The sequence below is a fragment of the Zootoca vivipara genome, chromosome 16, assembly GCF_965207765.1.
Source record: "Zootoca vivipara chromosome 16, rZooViv2.hap1.1, whole genome shotgun sequence".
Lineage (NCBI taxonomy): Eukaryota > Metazoa > Chordata > Lepidosauria > Squamata > Lacertidae > Zootoca > Zootoca vivipara.
The window spans coordinates 39080451-39103102 of NC_142599.1; the positions used below are offsets into that span (position 1 = coordinate 39080451).

The 22652-nt window shown below is 47.9% G+C and overlaps 1 protein-coding gene and 1 long non-coding RNA gene across 2 annotated transcripts in view; one reads left to right on the forward strand and one right to left on the reverse strand.

Annotated features, from left to right (window-relative positions):
* The window catches only part of LOC118075582 (hepatocyte nuclear factor 6-like), a 29149-nt gene extending 6768 nt beyond the window's left edge, over positions 1-22381 (reverse strand). Inside the window, exon 1 of the mRNA XM_088660034.1 lies at positions 21439-22381. Coding sequence (XP_088516160.1) covers positions 21439-22381 — 943 coding nt within the window. The remainder of the gene's footprint in view (positions 1-21438) is intronic.
* On the forward strand, positions 14407-17460 carry LOC148683212 (uncharacterized). The gene is made up of 2 exons (XR_015947552.1): positions 14407-14762; positions 15630-17460. It is a non-coding gene; the product is annotated as an uncharacterized LOC148683212 (long non-coding RNA).
* Positions 22382-22652: the final 271 nt, after the last annotated feature.

The following is a 22652-nucleotide window of genomic DNA, read 5'->3' on the forward strand; positions in this document are numbered from 1 at the left end:
TTCCACTTTATTTTCATCTGAAAAAAAGTTTCTCCTACTTTTTCGAATTGCAAAGCCTTAGATCCTCGAAACTACTGTAATCTTACGTAGCACACCTGCGTCTATATTTAGCAGAGAAAAGGCATCCGGCCTGACTTACTGCGTGGCTCTTCTGTTGGGGTTTTTTATATACTTCTGCTGAAAAAATGAACACTCAGCTGAGCAATTTGTGACCATGAATGTTAAAAATTCGGCAACGGAAAATTTCTGTGGTGCCCCAAGAACGTACTTCTTTTGCTTAATGGTTAATCCAGCCCTGGCCTCATGCTTCTTTCTTTGCTTATTCCCAAAGGCAGCACAAGGACTGGGGTGGGTGGGTGTCAAATTTTGGCCTTGCTCCCTCCCTCCTGCCCTGTGCAGCTAGGCAGTGTGCAGCCCGCGGGTTCCAGGTCAAAGTACTTTTGCCACCCAATTGGTATGAAAAGTTGGACCTCCCTGATCTGGCTCAATACTGTCTACACTGACCGGCAGCATTGTAGACAGGGAGTCTCACCAAACTCCCTTCCTGGACATGCCTTTTCAGGGATTAAACTCTTCTGCATGCAAAGCAGGTGCTCTGTTCCTGAGCTACAGCCATCCCCTTAAAAATAAACCAAGTTTCTAGTACTCATGGTTCTGAAGAAAATGCTGAGAAATAGTGATATAGGAAGCTGTCTTATACTGAGTCAGACCTTTGAGTCATTTAGATCTGTATTTGTTTACATGGCCTGGCTGTGGCTCTCGGGGGTTTCAAACAGAAGTGTATCCAAACCCTGCCGAAAGATGCTTTTTCGGGCTGTTCCCTTAAAAACTGAGCTAGATGGATTTGGTTCTCTGTATGGCACCTTATTACTACGTCCCTCTTTAAACCAGCCTTTCCCCCCCTTTGAAGCAAAGGGGCAAACGCTGTTAAAGTTTTGCTTTTAAAGGGGATGATGACCTCAAAAGAACGTGGCTCCCGTTGTTTTTAATGCCTCTGTTTAATTGCATGGATTGGAGGGAGAGAGAGAGAGGAGGGAATTTAATGCCAAATCAATAGCTCTGGTGACTGAAGTCTTCCGTCTCCATCCCTCACTAAAAAAAACCTCGGCTCCCTTCCGTATAGCTTCCCCCCCCCCTAAGAAAACCTTGCTCAGTTTCTGTCCTGAGTGTGCCTCCCGGTAATGTAGGACTTCCTGGGTTTCTTCTGCGCCAAAAGCTTCTGGAGTGGTCGAGTGTGGTGGGGAAACGTCCTCTTCACCCCCGCCCCTCACCCCAAAAGAAATCACCCAAAGGGTGCACACATTTATGCAGTTGGGGTGGTTTATTCTGAGTGCAAAGCGAGGTGATGTTCGCAGGTGGCGAGTCTCTGCCAGTATGGCAGGCGACGTTTTGACGGGGCACCCTTAACGGGCAACCATGCAATTGCTGAAGAACATTAGAAGAGCCCAGCTGGATCAGGCCCATGGCCCATCCAGTCCAGCATCCTGTTCTCACAGTGACCATAAATGCCCCAAAGAACCTAGAAATCTGGGTAGACTCCCTCTGGAGCTGGACGTTCCATAAGAACGTCAGAAAAGCCCAGCTGCTGGATCAGGCCAAAGGGGGGGGGTGTTTAGTTCAGCATCCTGTTCTCACACTTGTCAACCAAATACCCCAAAGGGAAGCCAGCAAGCAGGATCCAAGCACAAGAGCTCTCTCTTATCCTATGGTTCTGGTATTCATCCTGGCTAGAAGATCTTCCTCCCTCCCTGAACCCTCTTTTAAAGCCATCATTGAAGCCTCTTTTGAAGGCCCTGGAAGGATGTGCGAATTTTTTCAGCTTCTCAATTTAAGTGCAGATCTCCACATTTCCATATGAGTTATGAGTTTGCGAAGAAGAAAAAAGTTAAGTCCTCATGAAAATTCATTCCATCAGTGCAAATTTCTCTTGATAGACACATATTTGTATGCAAATTTGCCTGATGGACATACCTGTGGAAGCAATTTTGTCCAACACAATGCATTTGTGGATGTCATTTTCCCTAATATCTTTCGGGGGGGGGGGCACACATACCCTAGCATGTGCATTCCTGAACCTATCACTTACAGTAGCTGGAGGAGGGCACAATATCATTGGGAAATAATTTTGGAGGATGGCTGTGTTTGGATTTTTGGTACCGTTTCGCAGAGCGAGAATGAGGCAGAGCTGCCTTTCGCTGTGACCTGAATTGAATTTCTCCACCATTTCTACCCTGAGGTAGGAAGGGGGCCAACCTGGGAAGCTTGGAGGGGGAAAGGGGGAATTGCGGGACATTGAGGGGCAAAAGAGCAGTGACGCCCCCTAATGGCAGGGTCTGGTTGGTACATGGAGGAGGGGTTTAAGCTCCATCCCTTGAGCTTGTGAAGGAAGGCTAAGCATCTCCCCTCACCCCTCACTGGCAGTGTTTTTCAATCTTGGGTCCCCAGACGTTGTTGGACTACAAAACCCATCATGTTGGCCATGGATGTTGTAGTCCAATGACATCGGGAGTGGGGTCCCAATGTTGAAGAACAGAGGTGGATGTATGGTGTTCTTCTTGTAAGAAAAAGCTGTCCCTTGTTGTGCTTGATTCCATGGGATGAGGCCCTCCTTTAACCTGTAAAGGTAAAGGTAAAGGGACCCCTGACCATTAGGTCCAGTCGTGACAGACTCTGGGGTTGCGGCGCTCATCTCTCATTATTGGCCAAGGGAGCCGGCGTACGGCTTCCGGGTCATGTGACCAACATGACAAAGCCGCTTCTGGTGAACCAGAGCAGTGCACGGAAACGGCGTTTACCTTCCCGCCAGAGCGGTACCTATTTATCTACTTGCACTTTGATGTGCTTTCGAACTGCTAGGTTGGCAGGAGCTGGGACAGAGCAACAGGAGCTCACCTCGTCGCAGGGATTTGAACCACCGACCTTCAGATCGGCAAGCCCTAGGCTCAGTGGTTTAACACACAGCGCCACCCGCCAGTCCTGCTTTAACAGTCCTTTAACCTGATTGTGGCAGACTATACTCTCCAGCAATGCAACTATGTAAAAAAAAAAGCTGTTGGGGGGGTAAAGGGGGGGCAAGCTGCCTCCTGGTTCCTTGCCAACCGAGCACTGCCAACTTATCTCGCTGCCGTGAAAAGTTTTGGCCTGCCAAATTCCGTGAAAAGCACAAGAGCGTCCAGATCCTTATTTTCCTGATCAGTTGACAATCCCTTGCCTGCATCCCCCTGTGGCATCTCTTGACAGCTGGCAGAAATGGACGTAAAATGGAGGTGATGAACACACACGAAAAGGAAAAGGGGATAGGTAAGAGAACGAAACGGCAGTGCTAGCAGCCACCCAGGTCCATCATAATATTAAAACAAGATGTAATTTTGCAAAGCTAAGACATTATTAAGCAACCTGGCAAAGGGTCTCCATTAACATTTAATGGGCTAAGATTTTATGGCCCTGCATTAAAACCTTGCAGGTTTTCTTATTTCTAAATGAGTCTTTTATTTTAATTAACAATCTGCAGGAGAACTTTTCAGAATGGCTTGAGGGAGATGGTTTCGGCAGGAGGGCTTTTGGGTGGGTAGAAATGTGTGTGTCTGATAGTACAGATTTCTGTCCCAACTTTATCCCAGTGTCAGTGTTTACATCTAAAAGGGCCGTGCGAGGAAAGCAAAACCATTTCACTTGGTGGCTCGCCCAAAGGCCGGAAGTTAGATTTTTGTACAGTGTCTAGCACACCTTTAATCTGTTTTTCTATATCCAATTGTATCCTGTATGTCTTTACTAAGGGAAGTGCCTGGCATTGCTTGGGTATCTCAAGAAACCAACAAAACCAGGGCAGTTTTGCAGTCGGTGGTAAGAATCGGGGCAGCTTGGAAAGTTTCTGTCTGCCATCTTGATTCAAAATGGCATCCAATTGTACCCAAACATAGACGAAAACCTGCTCCTTGGTGTCAGGGGCCGCCTGAAACCCCAGAGAGCCCATCTATGTCAACAGTACTGAGCTAGATGGACCAGGGGTCTAACGAGGCATAAAGCAGCTAGCTTTCTATGTTCCTGTTTGAGACAACACTTGAGGACTAGAATCTTGCTTTGCTTTTCAAGAGAGGGTTGTTGCTCAGTCTAGCAGCCACTTTGTGCTGCCTGCCAGTGTTGACAATACTGAGCTAGATGGACCAAGGATCTGACCTGGCATATAGCAGCTCTTTATCTTCCTTTGCTTTCGTCCTTAATTATGTCTATTTTTTTTATACCATGTTACATTTTTCCTCTCATTTTATTTTTTTAAAAAGCTGCTTTGGGTCTTTAATTTTTAATTTTTTAATTGTGCTCCAAATAATGAACCAATTTTTTTTAAAAAAGAAAACTCACTAGCAACGGGAGCAAAACACACACCATACAATTAACTTTTTTTAAAAAAAAAAAAATCTTAATTAATTTACAGCTTTGCTTGTCTGCCTGATGGCCTTTGTTGTGTTCTTGCGCTGGGTTTTTTTTGGGGTGGGGGATGTTCGAGGTTTACTTTTTCCTGCTTTCTAAATATTCTATTGTATGTTAACTGTACAACGCAACTGGGATCCCCCTCACTGCATCACCCACCTCCTTAAAAGTGCCCTAAAAATATTTTAAATGGGACAAATGCAAATCAAATTGCAGCTGTGGCAGGTCCCAGGGCGGAGGTAGATGGACGAAATTAGGAAAAGGTGGATTATAAAATGATGATTAATAGATATCAAATTAAGTTCTGCTTAGAGGAGACCCACCGAAATTTATGAAACTAAGTTAACATTGATGAATTTCAGTGGATCTCCTCTGCAGAGAACGAGTATTGGCTACGACCCAGTCACAAGTTTACACCTCTGTATTATATCCGAATCGTATGCTGTCCCACAAGACCCTCTCCTTACAGTCAGCAGGCAAATATTTCAAATCAGATCAATTAAAAAAAACCAAAACACCAGAGATGGGACAGTCCCAGATCAGAGGTACCAGAAAGAGAGACAGAGAGGAGGGAAAAATGAAATTAGATATAATAATAATAATAATAATAATTAATAATAGTATGTCTTTTGGCTTTTCATTTCATTTCATTTTTTTAAGAAGCCCTAATCTGTATGGCATATCAGCCTTGCGGCCGTGAAACGTGACAAGCTGCCTTCACTCTCCCGTCTTCCTCCTTCCCTCTCCAGATCTTCCCTGAGTGGGCTCAGCTCCCCCCCCACCTCCGCCCCCTGCCTCTGCACTGCCTGCACACTGATAGAAAATATTGATCAGATCCAAGCTACGCCAGCTGCAAAGACCAGCCAGTTTTGCATTAACCCTTGCTGGGAGGGAACGGCGGCACAGAAAAGGGAGACAGGGACCCTATCCCCTCACCCCTTGGGAAACACAGAGTCGGGGTGGGTGCCTATTATTTTAGGGGGGAGCTAGCAAAGCCACTGAGGGACAAAAGGCTTATACGGAACATAATAGATCAAGCCAGTGCCCCATCGAGTCCAGCATCCTGTTCTCACGGTGGCCAAGCAGATGCCCCAAAGGGGCCCCGAGCACAAGAGCTATTCTCCCCTTCTGTGGTTTCCAGCAACTGGCATTCAGAAGCAACTATGGAGGCAGAGCCGAGCCATCATGGCTAGTTATAATCCACGTTACTCACCCGTGAATGTGCCTGATCCTCTTTTAAGTGATTTCCACAGTTCAACTAACACATTGCACGAACAAGTTATTTCTTTCCTCTGTCCTGGCTGTCCCCGGTTCCCAGAGTTACGAGAGAGGGAGGGAAACTTCTCCCCTGGGTAGTAGTGAAATGTTTGCCTTTTTAAAACCATCTGCCGATAGATGGGCTAGACGGAAAATATCCAGGGTTGCAGAAGCAAGCACACGGGTTAGGGGGAAGCAGGAGGAACCTCTCAATGGCAACTCCACATAAGCTTGCGCCAGGTGAATCTGGAGCGCAGGCCTTGCGCCCGATGTCGGGGTGGGAAACGGACAAGCAGGGTTGTCCGGAAACTGACAGGTCAGGCACACTGGAGACTTGGATCTCTGATTATTTGGTCTCTGCCTTTTTGGAGGTGATGCCTGTGTCTGGTTGGAGAGACTCCATTTGGCACCGCATCTAAAAGCTGCACCAATGTGCACTTAAAGCAGCAGCATCCCACTTAAAACAGTCACGGCTTCCCCCCCAAAGAATCCTGGGAACTGTAGTTTGCTCAGGGTGTGGAGAGCTGTTCGGAGACCCATTTCCCCTCACACAGAGAGACAATTCCCACAGTTCTCTGGGAAGACGGGTTGATCTTAAAACCACTTTGGGAATTATAGCTCTGTGAGGAGGACAGGGTGGTCTCACAACTCTTGGCACCCTTAAACTACAGCTCCCAGGATTCTTTGAGGGAGGGAAGCCATAACTGCTAAAGTGGCTCTAAACGGATCGTGAAGATGGGGCCTGAATTTTGCAGCAAGGCAGCCACACACTTGGACCCCATCTGCTCATGTGACAATTTGTGTGACGCCACATGAAGATTGTCGGTTTCGGTTTTCCCACTTTCTCATCCCCCCCCCCCAATATTAAATTCAGCTCTCCACATTTTGCAGCAATTTGCGGATTTCTTTATTTTTAATCCTCGTGAGAATTCACCAGCATTTGTGTGCGAATTTCTTCTAACGAACACATCTTCACGTGAAGTTTTGACTAACGTACGCATTTTTCCATCTTCCCCCAATATAATGAATATATCCATGTTGTTTTCACTAATACCCTCATTTGTATGCCCATTTTGCCCTAATAGATGCTCTTTTGCTTGGAGAGCAGCACTGGAGAATTTGGAAAAGTGTGAATTTTGGCAGGTGGCTGTGTTCTGGTCTGCACATTGTTTGCAAAAGTACAGCTTTGATAGAATCGGCTTTTAATGAAAACTGAGTTGAATTTCTCTCCCCATCCCCATCATGCTGATTCTGGTAGATGATTCTTCCTATTTTTTATTTTATTTTTATACTTTCCCCATTGAATCTGATTTGTATCACTTACTTAAACTTTCTCCAAGCAGATGGAACAGTGTGTCCAGTCCTCTAAATGTCAGAACCATGCACTTTTTTTTGGCAGCGGCAGGGGTTATAAAATATTCTTGCAAGAGATTTACAACAGAGATGGAAAACTCTCTGCCCCCTCCCCTGTTGTTGGACTACAACCAGCGAAGCCCAGGTCTGTTCATTTCAGCTTCTATTCATTTGTCATTTGTCCCTTTTAAAGTTCAGTTCTCCATTTCTGCAACTTTTTGCAGATTTATTTAAAAAGGTCCTTACAAAAATTCACCAGTGTTTTCATTTCTCCTAACGAGCCCGTTTTTGTATGCCATTTTTGCCAAATACGGATGCTTCTGCAAGCGATTTCCCCCTAGCTGATGCAGTTTTTGCATGCTCTTTTCACAAATATATATGCATTTTGAAACACGCTCCCCCCCCCACCGTATGCATTTTCCTACGCATTATTTGGTTGCAGAACCACCTCACAAAATTCAGAGGGGTGCGACCATCAAAGAACCGCTATGTTTCAATACACACGTCAGTGTGATTTAGGGAGATTTGCTTTAAAATCTGAACCAAATTTCTCCCGCATCCATTAACCCTAACACTCATTTGCCCTGGGTGGAAATTAGAGTCCAACAACTTCAGGAGAGCCATCCCAACAACAATTGGGTCAAACTGAAGTTGGGAAAATCCAGAAATTTAATCTCTCTCCCTCTTCCCTCCCCCCCTTCCCCCAAACAAAAACACGCACATTTTGGGCACAGGGTTAAAACCAAGAAGGGGCAATTTTGGGCCAATCAAAACGGGGGGGGGGGAGAGAGAATCAATGTTTTGCTTTGCAGAACAAAACACCCTGGGGAACAGAGCAGAGGGGATTCTGGGGGACCACACCGCTTGCTAGCTTGTGACTGTGTCTGCTGCAGAAAATAAAATCAATGACTTCCCCTTATATGAAGTCCCTCAGTAGGTCGAGGGCAGGGGGGGGGCAGAATATAATGGTTTGCCTTCCCCTACCGCCTCACCCCAAACAGCTGCTCAATTCTGTGTGGAGGGGGGGGGACAGGCGATTGCCCAGACTTTTTAACCGAGCTTTTTGCACACACCCTGGACAATGGGAAATGCACACACCCTGGACAATGGGAAACGGCCACCATGATATTAATAGCCAATCGCTGTGCAGTTGGGGTCTCGACAACATGGCCGACCCATCAGGACAGCCTCCCCGAATCTTGACATTCACACTAGCCTGCGCTAATATGTTCAAGAGCTCCATCATGTCACAGCAGGCCTGGCCCAATTGAACCAGATGTGCAGAATCCAAATGGTCCTATCCCCCCCACCATTGCTTATTAGGATGGGGCCTGATCCAACTCTGGCTGCCACTCCATTTAAAATACATCCCCGCTGCCCCCTCTAATAATCTATCGACGAAATCCTGAGAACTTGGTGTGGTTAAATGGATTGATTAAAGCTTAAAGAGAGCTGTGCTTGTGTCTGTTTACTCAGGAGTAAGCCCCAACTGAGTTTGTTGGCGTTTAATTCTAAGGAAGCGTGCCCAGAACCGTTCTCGGCTGGTTTTTGTGAAAAGCTGGGCCAAGTGTTAAGAGCACACTTGCTTTTAATTTCATCGTGGCAATGATTTTGAGGCCGGTGGTGTCGCTACAAAGGGGGACGTCTTAAAAATCATTAAAGGGAGCCTTTCTCTTCTAAAAAAAGCAATGGGTGGCTTCTTCTTCTTTTTTATTTTTTTTTAAAAAGCAAATTGTACTTTTAAGATGCCTCCTTAGCTCAAACTCTCTGCTTTTAACAACCAAAGTATTAAGCTGTGTGTGTTTAGCTTTTAGAGAGCCATGGGGAGATCTGTGATTAAAAATAAAATAGAAAAAAGTAAGTGACCAATCCTGAGGTTTTTTTGGGGGAAATGCACAGGTTTTAAACTTTTTTAAAAAACTGAGTCAGTCTTGTGGTTAAAAGGAGGGCAATCAATGGACTAAAATTTAAGTAAATTCGTTGACCATTCGAAAACAAAAATATTTAAAAGTGTGCGTTTTGCTTGCAGTATGTGTGTGTGCATGCTTAAAATCACTTTTCTACACAAATGTTCTCAATGCTTCCTTTGACACTTGTGCTTCCATTACAAACTCCCATTTGTAAAATTAAAAAGCATGTTCTTTTACCTCTTTATACCACTGGCATTTTCATCCAGGCAGTCCTAAAAAACAGTCCTTGCCTGGGGTGGGAATGGACAAATGGGTAATTAAAAAAAAAAATCTTACTTAACTCGTTTCAGTTTCCAGCATTTCTACATCAGTTTGCAATAAACAAATTAGGGGTGTGTGGAAATCCTGCTAATTTTTTTGTCAAGCGCTTTAGTGCAGATTTCTCCCAATTTCCCCTCCCTTTTTGCAAGCAAATAATTTTCTATGTCCCCCTGCCACTAATATATGGCATTTTATGGCACGCACACACACACACACACACACACACACACGGCTCTATTTTGGGGTAAGAGAACTGCCTTGCAAAATTCGGAAAAGTGCAAATTTCAAAGAATTGATGTGTTTTGGTTCGTGTGTTGTTTCAGGAAGCGAAGGCAATTTCTCTCTCCCCACCACCCCTGCTTGAGAGTAAGACCTAGTGGTGGGACTCGTTTGTAAGTTGCACCTTGCACAGCATAGAGTCAGTGCTGGTTTTTAAAGGAGGGGTAAATGATCTCCTCCCCAAATCAACAGAAGGCACTGGGAGGGAATCGTTCCTCATGCAGCTTCGCTGCTGATTCTCCCTCCCTCCAAGGAAAGCCCATTTCAAAACGCTGCCTTGGAACTTCCTGCTGCTTCGGGGAAGAGACACAACGCGTCCTCCTTCGCTGGCTCGCCTGTCACAAGGCCCCCTTGGACATCCCAGCGCGTGACCGTCCTTCTGATGGATCCATCACCCTGTGACAGCTTCATTAGCTCCTAACAAGCCAGCAGTCGCTCTCTGCCGGCACAGGTGATGAGGCCCTGTGCTCTGCCAGGGAAATGGCACTCGCGCAGGGGGAACGGAGCGTGGAGACACCCAGAGTGCCAGGGAGGGTCACCGAGGGACGCCATTGAGAGGGGGGGAGGAAACGGCGGCCTGGTGTTTAAAAATCTGGTTGCTGAAAGGAGATGTGCTAGCATCGAGTAGGAATGAAAAGCTGCTGTGTTTGTTGTCTTTCAAAAGTATAAATGCACCCAGTGTTTGGAAAGAGACAGGCTGGCTGGAACCATGGTTGTAGCGGTTAGCAGGGGTCAGCAAAAAATTTTCAGCAGGGGGCCGGTCCACTGCCCCTCAGACCTTGTGGGGGGCCGGACTCTATTTTGGGGGGGAAAGCTGAACAAATTCCTATGCCCCACAAATAACCCAGAAATGCATTTTAAATAAAAGGACACATTCTACTCATGTAAAAACACGCTGATTTCTGGACCGTCCGTGGGCCGGATTTAGAAGATTCAGCCCCCGGGCCTTAGTTTGTCTACCCATGGGTTAGAGGGTCAGCTTGGGTCTGGGGAGACCAGGGTTCAAATTTTCATTTGGCCTTAGGTGACCTTGAGTCGGTCACTCTCATATGAGCAGAAGAAGAGCCCAGCTTGCTGGATCAGACCAGTGGCCCATCTAGGTCAGCATCCTGTTTTCACAGTGGCCAACCAGGTGCCCACAAGCAGGATTTGAGCACAAGAGCAACTCTCCCCTTCTGTGGCTTTCAGCAACTGGTCTTCAGAAGTATCGCTGCCTCTGACTGTGGGGTCAGAGCACAGCCATCATGGCTGGTAGCCAGTGATAGCCTTTATAAATTAATCTAATCCTTTTTTAAAAGCCATCTAGGTCATTGGCCATCCTGTGGTAGTGAGTTCCATAGTCCAGGAGTCCTTTCTAGTAGGCACTTTGCCTCAGTCTAACCTTGCAGGGTTGTCACGAGGATAAATGTTTACCCCGAGGACAGAAATGCCAAAAATATGCCGGATCAATTGGGTGTTGGTGAGGAATAAAGCTGGACCATGTGTTCTGATTTACCATGGACATTTGCTGCCCTCATTTTGCCTTTCATTTTGAGAGCCAGTGTGGTGCAGTGGTTAAGAGCTGTAGCCTCGTCATCTGGGGAACCGAGTTCGTGTCTCTGCTCCTCCACATGCAGCTGCTGGGTGACCTTGGGCTAGTCACACTTCTCTGAAGTCTCTCAGCCCCACTCACCTCACAGAGTGTTTATTGTGGGGGAAGGAAGGGAAAGGAGAATGTTAGCCGCTTTGAGACTCCTTCGGGTAGTGATAAAGTGGGATATCAAATCCAAACTCCTCCTCTTCTGAGGATTCTGAGGATTTTATTATTGTCTTTTCTTTAATGAACAACGAGACTTGTCAATCAGGTTTCAGCCTCACTTCTGGGTCCTTTGAAGCTTGTTTTCTTGGTTAGGGGGGTGCATGATGCAAATGAGCACTAGGGTGCCACACAGAAATTGTGTGCACACCCAGCGGCAGGAAAGGTATGTTTTTGTGCTGTCAATTTTAACAGATTTTTGGGCCTCTCGCTGTGTGTAATATCAAAAGCACAAACACTCTTCCAGCTTTGAAATCTGCCCACATTAGGCATTGGACATCAAATGTGCAAAGTTAATTCCTAATCTGTGCTGGGAAGAGGAGAGAGAGACTTTAAGCAGTGATCCACAGTGAGGAGGGTTATCCTTCTCCATCTTATTTTTTTCCAAATCTATGCAAAGTTGGAGGCTGTGCCGTGCTTGGGCACCAGTGGTAGGGACCTGCACTTTGCACATGCTCTGAACAGCCATCTCCTGTCTAAATCACATATGGGAGTCTCCAGGACTATGGGCACTGCATGGCCATTAGAAACCTGGCTTTTTTGAAGTGCTAACCAGCCTTTGAGATTCAGGATTAAGCAATGGATAAACATCAGCCGTTCGATTTTCTAACATGCTTTCAAATGAGCAGTTGGAGTTTACAAGAGGCTGGTGGTTAAGGGCATGTGGTGTGAGCCAAACACTCTTCATACCTTGGTTGAACCAGAAACCGCAGTCTGTGCCCGGGAATAACACATTGCTATCTGTAACAGGATAATATAGGAACCTTGTCTGATTATTTTCAGCATCCGTATTGGAGGGAATTCAATATGTCTAGCCGAGCAAAGTTTCATGACAGCCAAATATTTGTCAGGCTGTTGCATAGACCAGGTGAGCTCTTAACAAAATGGCACCAGTAGTTGGGAATACCCTTCCCACTTAAATTAGACAGGTACCTGCGGGGCTGACCATTTTGTCACCCACTGAAAATGTTTTTGATTTATAGAATCGTAGAATTGTAGAGCTGGAAGGGACCCCAAGGACAGAAGCGGATTTAGTGGAGCACAACCTGACTTGAAACTAGGGTTTATTTGAGAGTAGCCGGTGGTCTTCTTGGTGCTGTTGGGCAACCTTTTGGAGTTCTATTAGTTATTGTTTGGAATTCTTGCTGAGTTTCATCGCATGTGTTTTTTCCCTGATGCATTTAGTTGTTTTGAATTTTTGCTTTACAATATTATTTATTTGTTTTGCATTTTTAGCTGCCCAGGGTTGTTGTTTTGGCAAGATAACGCAGGATAATCATTTAAAAATCAACAACCACAGATACATAAATAGGAAAATTCTGTTCTGTCACCAACGTCTGCTGGAATATCTGGTCACTGTAGATACGAAAGCTTTCCCCAGATTAAACTGGTTTTATTTTATGGTATGCATGTGTGTGTGTGTGTGTGTGTGTGTGTGTGTGTACATACTTCATGCACCTCAGAAAAGCTTATGTCATAATAAACAGGAAGCCGTTAAAAACTATTAAAAAACTATCTTTCTAATAAGAACAATTTTTATAAAGTTCTCAGTCTGGCACTTGCCGCAGACTCTCTTTGCTCTGGCTCCTGAAATTTCACACAAGAACTGCCCCCAAGTCTCTAGCTTATCTTTACGGCAGTGCAGTGTAATGGTTAGAGTACCAGACTAGAACTGGGAAAATGCAGATTCTAATCTCACACTCAGCACAGGTCCATCAGCATCTCTCATTCTAATGGGGTTTCTAGAGATTTTTTTAAAATCATTCAGTGGTTTTCTTTGTGTTTATGATTTTCTTCATTTTACGGTGTTTCTGTAATGGTTTTATTGTACACTGCCATGCTTGCCTTTTTTATGAGTTGGTGGTTTATAAATAGCCTTATAAATAAGTAAGGAGATGATGGAACAAAACTGCCCACTGCTGTTTCAGAAGGTGAGACCCAGCGGAGAAAGATTTCAGCTCGGCATTAAGAAGGGTAGAATTTGGGGCCCAGAGGGCTGGACCCAAAGGGGTCCGCTTCCTGGAAGAATGATTTCAACATACATGAGAAGAACTTATAGATGCTACAAGCTGTTTGACATGGACAGTGTGGGCTCTCCTTCATGGAGTTTCCTGCCTTGGCAGAGGGATGAAAACCTACCGAACCCACACTTTACGAAACAATTCGCCAACACGACTGTCCTTCGACACTTGCCCTTCTCTGAATTTTGTGGGTAAGCGGGACATTCTAGCCTCCCCCAATTCCCAACAGTTCAGAAGCACGGCTGCGGCAACAGAGCACAGCCATTGTGGCCAGTAGCCGCCCCTAGCCCTATTCTCCTCTGTGAATTTGTCCAGTCCTCTTTTAAAGCCGTCCAAGTTGGGGGCCATCGCTGCCTCCTGTGGGGGAGAGTTCCACAGTTCAACTATGTGATGTGCAAAGAAGCCTTTCCTCTTATCTGTTCTCGATCTGCCAACATTCAGGATTGGTTAAAGGCGAGCTAAGTGATCTTGGAAAGGACGCCTTTTAATTTCCCATCAAGGCAATGCTTGGCCATTATATATCATTTGTGATGGTCAGCAGAGTGAAGCCTGGGTTTATGGTCATCTTTTGACAGGGCATGCCGCCACACGGGAAATATTATTAGAATAGCAGTGCCTCAGCATATCTAAGTATAGAGACATTGATTCCTTTGGTCTATCCTTTACACGGGGGGGTGGGGTGGGGATGTCTCTCCTCCCTCTCCTTGGGCTCACCTGGCACACTGGGCAGACCCAGCTCTGGTTCTGGATTTGCAGGAAAAGAGCACCAAATAGCCAAGGTCAGACCCCACCTGGAATACTGTGTCCCGTTCTGAGCACCACAGTTTTTTAAAAAGGACGGCCTGGAATGTGTGCAGAGGAGGGAGACCAAGAGAACTAAGAGCCTGGAAACCAAGGCCTGATGAGGAATGAATGAAGGAGCTGGGTTTGTTTAGCCTGGGAAAGGGGAGCCTGAGAGGTGATATGAGAGCCATCTCCAAATATCTAAAGAGCTGTCCCATGGAAGATGGAGGAAACTTGTTTTCTCCTGCTCAAGAGTGTGGGATGGAACACTGGGGCAGACAAGTCACAACAGTTCCTAGAGTGTCCACTAACAGGAACTCACCTGGAGGGACACCTGACTACAGGTCAGTTCCTGTTCCTCCAGATATGCTGAAGAGATTAGGTGGGACAAAAGCCCTAGCCTGCAATCACTTGCTCTCTTAGCTACTTCCTCCTTCGATGAGGACACATCTCCAGAGAATCTCTAGTTAGCATGGTTCTCACTCTAGGCCTGCAGCCAAGAGTGAGACCAAATGGAGTCTTACTTTACTAAGTAGTCTCTAGATATATATATACTTGTAACTTTTCTAAGCAAGCCTGCCTTTCTGAGATTATGCTGTAACTCAGGATGAAACTGTAAGTAAACTCTATCTTATTTTATAAACACTGTGTTGTGTATTTCTTTTAAGAGGGACAAAGGGGACCTTTGCCAGGAAGTGTAATATTGAACTATAAAGTGTAATATTGTTATAGAGATTCTAGCGAATCTAACGCACATGCTTTGCTGCGCACAAAAGGGGAATGTCACTCTGCTGATATTGAAAGCTTGCTAACACAAGCTTGGATAGGATCTATCTAATAATATATCCTAATCCACATCCCTAACATTCCCATAAAGAGGTGAGGACCTGAATTTAAATTACAAGAAATGAGATTCTGACTATACTCTCTGATGGTAAGAGCTCTTTGGCTGTGGAACCGACTCTCTTGGAAGGTGGTGGACGCTCCTTCGCCGGAGGTTTTCAAGCAGAGGTTTGTTGGCCATCCGCCAGGGATTCTTTAGCTGTGATTTAGCATTGTGGGGGGCTGGACTAGATGAGCCTTGAGGGTCCCTTCTCACCCTAGCATTCTATTACAAGGAATGTGTCTGGGGAAACAGCTCTGATGTGTGTCTTTTCGGTGGTAGCACAAGAGTGCCTGCGTGTTGCGCCAGGGCCTGGGAGACCCGAGTTCAAATCCCCACTCGGCTCTCACTGCATGTGACCTTGGGGGCAGCCACTATCTCCCGGCCTAGCCTACCTCGCAGGGTCATCGTGTGAGGATAAAACAGCGAGGGGTGTGGCGGAAGGCAGGAGTGGGCAGGCAGTGCTATAAGGAACCAAGCAAGAAGGGAACTGAGAAATATCAGGTTCAAGTCCCCATCCATTGGTGGTCTGCATTGTTACAGGTCAGCAAATGTCTCTTTGGCATTCATTAACCCCTGCTTATTTAACTTATATGCAGAATTCATCCGGCGAAAGGCTGGACTGGATGAATCCCAAGCCGGAATTAAGATTGCCAGAAGAAATATCAACAACCTCAGATATGCTGATGACACAACCTTGATGGCAGAAAGTGAGGAGGAATTAAAGAACCTTTTAATGAGGGTGAAAGAGGAGAGTGCAAAATATGGTATAAAGCTCAACATCAGAAAAACTAAAATCATGGCCACTGGTCCCATCACCTCTTGGCAAATAGAAGGGGAAGAAATGGAGGCAGTGAGAGATTTTACTTTCTTGGGTTCCATGATCACTGCAGATGGTGACAGCAGTCACAAAATTAAAAGATGCCTACTTATTGGGAGAAAAGAAATGACAAACCTAGACAGCATCTTAAAAAGCAGAGACGTCACCTTGCTGACAAAGGTCTGTATAGTTAAAGCTATGGTTTTCCCAGTAGTGATGTATGGAAGTGAAAGCTGGACCATAAAGAAGGCTGATCGCCGAAGAATGGATGCTTTTGAATTAATGGTGCTGGAGGAGACTCTTGAGAGTCCCATGGACTGCGAGAAGATCAAACCTATCCATTCTGAAGGAAATCAGCCCTGAGTGCTCCCTGGAAGGACAGATCCTGAAGCTGAGGCCTCAATACTTTGGCCACCCCACGAGAAGAGAAGACTCCCTGGAAAAGACCCTGATGTTGGGAAAGATGGAGGGCACAAGGAGAAGGGGATGACAGAGGACGAGATGGTTGAACAGTGTTCTCGAAGCTACGAACATGAGTTTGACCAAACTGCGGGAGGCAGTGGAAGACAGGAGTGCCTAGCGTGCTCTGGTCTATGGGGTCACGAAGAGTCGGACACGACTAAACGACTAAACAACAGCAACCCCTGCTACCATTAGAGGGGGTCCATTTGGGCAAGTGGGGTGCTGCCCCACCTGGCTATCTTCCTGCTCATAACCAGTCCACAGTTTGTCACCTCCCCCCCCCTTTGTCTCTGTGTTGCCCCTTGGAGAACTCAGCAGGTAGGAGGAGGATGGCAAGCTAATTCCACCTAGCCATTAGCTCTGGCGCCCCCTACTGCCCAGCTCCCTGCTTTCTGCCCTACCAGTCCCAATGGGCACCCTTGCCTGCTACATTTCTACAGGTACAGGAAACTCCCCATTCGCGTGCATTTGAGTCACGTGCAACTGGGCACATGCACATCGCTGCAAACCTGGAAGTGGCACTTAAAGAAGCAGAAACACACACACACCCCAACGCAAAAATGCCGTGAAAAGTGTCTAGCAATCCCATGAGCCTTTGCACTGACCTTTGAGGCCTATGGAGAGTTGGAGTTTGAGAAAGGAGGTTTGGAGGGAGTCTGGTAAGTGCTGCTGGTTTTTTTTAAAGGTTTTTCCCAGAGTTTCCAGGGGTTTAGAGGATGTCTGTAGGCTTTTTCAATGGTGCTCCCAATATACATGATTTCACTCAAATGTGCGGTGCCTTGGAATGTAACCCCCACGTAAATGGGGAGTAGCCTGTACTTGTAAAAATGTTTTGCCTTGCTTTTTGAACCACAAAGGAGGACCCAAGCCTGTCTCAAGAACCTTGCAAGAACCCTCCTGAATGAGACAGGAGGCCCATCAAGTCCATCATTTTTCTTCCCAGCACAGGCCAATCAGATGCTTGCAGTAAGCTTACCAGTGGGCCATGAAGGCAACAACCCCTCCTCCATTGGGGGGTGGGAGGGTAGAGGTTATTTGAGGGTAGACTGCCCCTGCACATGGCAGTTCAACTGAGATGTGGACAGACCTGACACATCTTGTCATGATTAATTTATTTTTTAAATCCCAATTAAAGGCAGCAAAACCTGTGGCCGTCATCCTGTTTTCTGGCGCCAAATCCCTCAACCTCACTGTTAGTTGCATGAAGAAGGATGCTATCTTTTTGTCTGTCCCGAATCCTACCAACCATCAGTTTCATGGGTTGACCCAGAGCTCTAGAATTCTCTGCCTTGCCTTCTACCTTTTCTACACTACAATACAGTTTTAAAATTTCTATCCCGCCTGCACTTCATCATCGTTTTTTGTCTCAACTTAAAAGCCCCCACCCACCCACTTTAGCTTTCCCCTATAAGGGACAGGGACAGGGGAGAGAAACCTGATTCAGTCTGCACTGTAGGCAATCATACCTAATTAAAATTTTCCAAATCCAGATGCGAATTGAAACACAGCCGCCCTTCAAAATTCACACTTTTCTGAATTTTGCAGTGCAAAAGCAATGGGTGTGCAAATGCATATGCTTGTGTATCTGGTGACGTTTCAGCATGTCAACATTAATTTTCAAATTTTAAATTGGGAAAGTGCAGCTTGCGGGGGACTCCACAATCAACACAATCAGCATTGCAAGAGGTTCAGCTAGATGGCCGTTGGGGAACCCCCTTCCACCCCTACAGTTTTATCATATTTAACACCATGTGCACCCAGCTGTGTTTACTCAGCAGAAATTACGCCACCCCACACACCCTGGGTAGTTTTTAATGCTTTACTTTCAACCCTGGGCAAGTCTACTCAGAGGTAAGCCCCCCTCCCCCTTCCACTGCCGCTTATGCTACACAGGCCTTATTCCCAGCCAAGAAGTGTGAGCAGGATCACAGCAATATTGCAAAACCTTAACCTTCTAAGAAGTGAGCCCTATTGAATTCAATGGGGCTTACTCCCAGGTAAGCAGGGTTAGGATCGCTACCCAAGCCCTGTAACTGAATTGTAAAATGAAATCTCCTTTTAACACCTTTCTCTAATAATTTTCTTTCTTTGTTATACACACACACACACACACACACACACACACACACACACACACACACACATCCTACAAAACCCAACAACACCCATAATTTAGATATGCCGGAAGGGGGTGATATTCTTCTAAATAGATTATCCATCCCAGTTTGCCCTTGAATCACGAGAGCTAGAGGCACGAAGGATGAACAGAGCAGCATGTGTTTAGTGGCAAGGAAATTTTTTGGAGGGGGCGATTTGACGCTTGCAGTAGCATCCAGAAGAGGCCATGGGGAAATATTCGCGGGAGGCTCGGAACAATACAAGGAAGGCAGAAATATAACCACAAAGAATCTGTGGACAGATTCCCTTATTTATTTGGCAATCTTACCCCAACCCGCCCCAACCCCAGCAAACCACTCCTATAGATATTGGATACAACTCTTGCAAAAAGCCTAATCAATAGCCAAGATTCATATTACCCAACAATAATGGATCCGAGAGGGTGATTATTCATTCAGCGCTCCGATATTCAGGACTTAACAGTTTTCAAGAAGTCGCCATAATGGCGACCTTTCGGCTCTTTCCTCTCTCACGCCCCTCTCTTCGTTTTTTTATATATTGAAATTAACTGTGAGGGTTTACTTCCACATCCAGCTCTCTCCATCTCCATCCACCTCTCTGTGATCATGCGAGTGAATGACGGTTTGCAAGGGATGGTGGAAATAGCGCTGAGCTGCAGCCCACCAGCACCCAAACACCCACACAGAGGCATTTTGCAGGCCCCAACAAAGCCCGGTGTTGTGGTCAGCCTCGAAAGACCCGGCTGAGGAGGGAGCGCAGGGTTCGATCTCCTCGCCACTGTTGTGGACTTCCGTTGGGTTTGCCCATGGCAGTGTGCGGATCCTTGCCTGTGGCTGGGGAATGGCGCTCAGTGGGGCTCAGAGTCCCACTGTCCTCCCTAGCCATTGGCCATATTTGCTGGGGCAGATGGGAGTTGAAGTTCAGCAACATCTGGAAGGCCAGAGGTCTTCGTCGCCCCCGGTCTGGAGCTTGGTGATATCCCAGGGGCCTGATGAACCTGGTGCCTTGAAGATTCAGGCTGGCGCCAAAAGACTTTGACTACATCTTTTCACCTCGGCAACCCATCCCAGCTTGTGGCCTGGAAGACTGGATGCAAGATTCCCAAATGCCCCCAGTAACCCAGGCTGGGAGCTCTCCTTCCAAGCCTTCCAGTCCTGTCTCTCTGAGTGTAAGAATATCAGGAGAGCCTGGCTGCTGGATCTGGCCCAAGAGGGCCCCTTTGGTCCAGAATCTTCTTCCCTCAATGGCACTGATAACATACGAATCTAGCTAGACTGCCTCTGGGCCTGGAGGTTCCATAAAGACACCAGGAGAGCCTGGCTGCTGGATGAGGCCAAAGGGGTCCCGTCTAGCCCAAGATCCTGATGTTCCAACTGGAAGCCCCAAAGCACGACCTGAGTGCTTGCGATTCGCAGCAACAGGCCTTATCCAAATTTCAGCGGTGCCCTGTGCAACACCAAAATTCGGTGCGCGTCCCCACCTCTCGACTTCCATTCAAAGGTCATTGTCGCGGTGCCCTCTCGGCTCAGCACCCAGTGAAGACGAACCAGTCACGCTCCCTGAAATCTGCCTCCATTGTTGGAGGGAGCACACAGCTGCCCAATCCTCCTTCCTGAATTTGTCTAATCCTCTTTCAAAGGTGGGTGGCCATAGCTGCCTCCTGTGGGGGTGAGTTCCACAGTATAACTGTGTGCTGTGTGAGGAAGAAGTCCTTCCTTTCGTCCCCAAGCCCTGGACTGGACAAGGTGTTCCTCCTTTGACGTGACCCTTGGCAGGTCCGCTGCCTCAGTTCAGCGAGGCTTGACTCCCAATAGAGCAGTCGGGGGCAGCCCATCCCATTTCGTCACCTGAGGCAAAATGGGAATATGCCGTCTCCTGCCTTCCCCCTGACTGCCACCACTGAACCCCACGGTTTCCACCGCACGCAGGAACGCAACCCCGTCGTCAAATTCAGCGAGGGAGAGCAGTGAGCAAGGCTATGCCCCTTGTCTTCTCCACCTTAGGGGTGAAACTCAGTGAGGGAGTGGTTTCTGCCGCCGGCAGAAGCGGACGATGTACTGCCTCTTGCACTTCCTCAGCCTGAGGCGGCTGCTTCACCCCACCTAATGGGCAGTCTGGCTCTGATAGGAGCGGTTCCCAAAGTGGGTGGTGCCACCGGGGGGCGGGGGGTGGGATTCCCTAGTGGGGAGCTAAGGCGCAAGGGGGAGGTAGCGGGTGCAGGAGATGCCGACGACCAACAGACTTTGGAAAGCCGATAGCACTGGATGCAGTTCATTCGTTCTGCTCAGTTAATTAAACCAAATAGTTTTGGTTGGGTTTCGAATAAATGTGCAATTAATGGTTCCTCTTTTGAACTCTCTTGGGAGGTGGTGGACTCTCCTTCCTTGGAGGTTTTTAAGCAGAGGCTGGATGGCTCTCCATCATGGATGCTTTCGCTGAGATTCTTGCATTGCAGGGGTTGGACTGGATCACCCTCGGGGGTGCCTCAGGGGTGCCAACTTGAATTTTAAAAATTTGGGGGGGGCAGGTAAGCCCCACCCCACATAGTCGATCACAAGATTATGAATGACACGCCATTTGAATGGCAAAGTGCATTAACTTGGAGGGGGGGCTGGCCCCCTCAAATATTTTATTGGGGGCGGGGGGCGGAAGGGACTTTGGCCCCCTAGGAATTGGCTCCTATGCTCCCAACTCTACAATTCTGTGAGTCAATGGATTTTATTGTGCTATCACCTTCCTTTGTGGGTCATGCAAACCGCTGTTCTGAATAATGCTTTTATTGGGGTAGAAGACACAGGGGTTGAGTTTGTGGAACCGAGGGGGCAGTGGCCCCGAAAAGGTTGTGGACCCCTGATATATAGGGTTGCCACGTCTGTCGAGGTCCTTGAGGGAGGCGGAAACAGCCCCTCCTCACTTCCTTGTATTGTTCCAGCCTGGCTTACTTCCCTTGCTTGCAGCTGGGGGTGGGGGGTCAAAAATTATCTTACCTTCTAACCTTAAAGCTGCCATCCTCTGGAACTCGGGCTCCTGCAGCCACCTCCACATCCTCTTGAAGGTCTCTCTCCCGGACTTGAGCTTGCTCCAGGGCTTGGGGTTCCTCAGGAGGTCGGAGAGGGTCCCCTGCGACCGGCACAGGACCCTCTCGGCGAAGATGGCTTGGGGGATGCTGTAGCGCTTCAGCTCGGCGATGATCCTCTGAGCCACCTCCTTGGTGTTGATCTCCTCCAGCTGGCTGGAGAGGACGGTGGTCTGGGTGGCAATGGGCGGGTTGGGCCGGGCGTTCATCTCCGCCCGGGGGTGTCCGTAGGGGGTTTGGCCCATGGCGCTGGGCGAGGCCATGGTGGAGTTCTGGGAGGGGGACATCTCCCGGGGGAAGTGCTGCTCCATCCTGCCAAACATGGCGGCCGAGTGTGCCTCGAAGCCGTTGCCCAACACCATCTTCTCATTGCCCAGGGGGCCGGAGGAGTGGCCTGCATAGTTGTGCATGGGTCCCAGCTGCGGGCTGGGCAGGGAGGACAGGCTCTGCCCCATGCCGATGTCCTTGGGGTAGGGGCTGTAGAAGTTCCCCCCGGCGCCCAGGCCCCGGTCCTCCCGCATGAGGGTGAAGCTGCCAATGACGTTCCCCATGGGGAGGCACTGGTGGTGGTGATGGTGGTGGTGGAACTTCTCATGCAGCGGCTGCAAGGGGGTCAGGGTGGTGTAGCTGTTCCCCGCCCCGGCGGAGGGCGACTCCCCGCCGAAGCCCAGCCCCGGGTGCAAGCTGGTGGCCAGGGCGTGCTCTGCCCGGTGGTACTCACTGCCCTCCAGGACGGAGGCCACCAGGGATGGCCTCTGCAGGGCCGAGTGCAGGGCCCGGCTGTCGCTGTGCATCAGCTCCTGCTCCTGGATGGACATGTCTCCGCCGTTCTCCAAGCTCAGCTGGACGTTCATGGTGCAAGACCCCTGGCCCTAGGCCATCATCTTCCCATCCGTTGGGCGAATCGGGTCTGAAATCTCCAGCTCACGGGGGCTCCGGGAGGATGGGAGCTGCGGGCTCTGGAGAAGGTGGGTGGGTGGGTGGGTGGGTGGGTTGGTTGGTTGGTTGGAGAAGACCAAGGTGGTGTTTCTTAGCGTCCTCGAGAACCTTCAGTGGGACAGAAAAGCATCAAAACATACAAAAGAGCCTGGCTCCTGGATCAGGCTCAAAGGCTCACCTAGCTCA